This window comes from Canis aureus, chromosome 19, assembly GCF_053574225.1.
Source record: "Canis aureus isolate CA01 chromosome 19, VMU_Caureus_v.1.0, whole genome shotgun sequence".
NCBI classification, from domain to species: Eukaryota; Metazoa; Chordata; class Mammalia; order Carnivora; family Canidae; genus Canis; species Canis aureus.
In genome coordinates, this window is record NC_135629.1 from 52624720 (window position 1) to 52626814 (window position 2095).

The 2095-nt window shown below is 40.8% G+C and overlaps 1 protein-coding gene across 1 annotated transcript; it reads left to right on the plus strand.

The window, feature by feature from the left end:
- Positions 1–649: 649 nt before the first annotated feature.
- Positions 650–1582, plus strand: LOC144289362 (olfactory receptor 7E24-like). Its single transcript, XM_077857502.1, has one exon. It carries the CDS (start codon positions 653–655, stop codon positions 1580–1582), a length of 930 nt encoding a protein of 309 aa, XP_077713628.1. The 5' UTR covers positions 650–652.
- Positions 1583–2095: the final 513 nt, after the last annotated feature.

The following is a 2095-nucleotide window of genomic DNA, read 5'->3' on the forward strand; positions in this document are numbered from 1 at the left end:
TGTAATGAGAAATTAAAAAGAAAACAAAGTTCATCTTTTGGATAATACTATGCCTCAAATAAAAAAGACTATGCCTCATTGAAGTGCTTGAAATAGACGTATATTCTTCATAGAGACACTTAAAACACATTACTGTGGTAAATGAGAACTCAGGAAACAATACATGTATTATTACAGTATTATGTAAATTTTAAAGAAAACTATTTATGAAATATAAACCAATAGTATTATTATGTAAAATATGCCTACCACATCCATGACAGTGTTTGCCTTTGGGCAACTGAAGTGTAGGGGAATGGGATCATGAAAGGAAAGCAAGGAAATCCAAATTTTACTGGTAACAAATATGAGTTCTGAAGCAAATATAACTAAGTTTATCTATGTTTAAATATGTATATATTTCTGTAACATTCTTGGCTCATAGTGGGTATGTATAGAAACAGGTGAATAGCCCAGACACCAATAAGGAAAGCGTTCTAAAAAGAGTTTATAATTGAGAAATGTTGCTGAAGGTAATGGGATGTATGCTCCTCAAGTGTGAATACTTTACTTGTGAACTGCTTGCCTCAAAATATGCACACTTAGCCAGGTGTCTCTACATTTGTTTTGTTTATTCAATACCCTCTTCTTTTTTGAGAGGTGGCTCACCTGCATGGAACCACAGAATCTAACAAGTGTTTCAGAATTCCTCCTCCTGGGCCTCTCAGATGATCCAGAACTGCAGCCCCTCCTCTTTGGGCTGTTCCTGACCATGTACCTGGTCACTGTGCTTGGGAACCTGCTCATCATCTTGGCCGTCAGCTCTGACTCCCACCTCCACACCCCCATGTACTTCTTCCTCTCCAACCTGTCCTTGGCTGACATTGGTTTCAGCACCACTACAGTCCCAAAGATGCTGGTGAACATTCAAACACACAGTAAATATATCACTTATTCAGGCTGCCTAACTCAGATGTCCTTTTATTTTCTATTTGGGTGTTTGGACAATCTACTCCTGGCTGTGATGGCCTATGACCGGTTTGTGGCCATTTGTCACCCCCTGAACTACCCAATTATCATGAACCCACGCCTCTGTGGCTTGTTGGTCCTGTTGTCATTTTTCAGCAGCCTTTTGGAATCTCAGATTCACTGTTTGATGGTGTCACAACTTACCTTCTGCACAGATGTGGAAATTCATCATTTCTTTTGTGATGCACCTCAACTTCTCCACCTTGCCTGCTCTTATACCTCCATCAACACCATACTAATCTATTTTATTGGTGCCATTTTTGGTGGCATTCCACTTTCAGGGATCCTTTGTTCTTATAGTAGAATTGCTTCCTCCATTCTGAGAGTCCCAACCACAGGTGGGAAGTACAAAGCGTTCTCCACCTGTGGCTCCCACCTGTCAGTTGTTTGCTTATTTTATGGAACAGGCCTTGGAGTGTACCTCGGTTCATCCATCTCCCCCTCCCCTGGGAAGGATGCAGTGGCCTCAGTAGTGTACACTGTGGTCATTCCCATGCTGAACCCCTTCATCTATAGCCTGAGGAACAGGGACATCAAGAGGGCACTGTGGGGGATTATAAGCATAACAGCTTAATCTCAGCATATATCTTATTCTTTTTGGTTCATAGAACTGGAAAATACAGCAAATCAAAGGTGCACAACAAGAAATTCTGAATCTGCAGCCACATGGTATATGTACCTTTATGGATCTCTGCTTTACACTTACACAATTTTTCCTGTTAGCATGGTTCTAATGGAACTGGGAGATTATTTTGGATTCCCCACTTAAATCATAGCCCCTGCAGGATTATGCATATATCCATATACCCCTCTTAGTTTCTTTATGCATTGCCCAGGACTCTTGGTCATGAGCAGTCTTGTTTCTATCTTTGCAAAATAATCATAGCTTTCTGTTTCTTGCTATTTTCCTATAATCTCCCCTCCCCTATTTGTTAGGAGGATCTAAATCCTACATTATCACTGGCCATCAGGGAAATACAAATCAAAACCACAATGAGATACCACCTCACACCAGTGAGAATGGGGAAAATGAACAAGACAGGAAACAACAAATGTTGGAGAGGATGTGGAGAAAGGGGAACCCTCT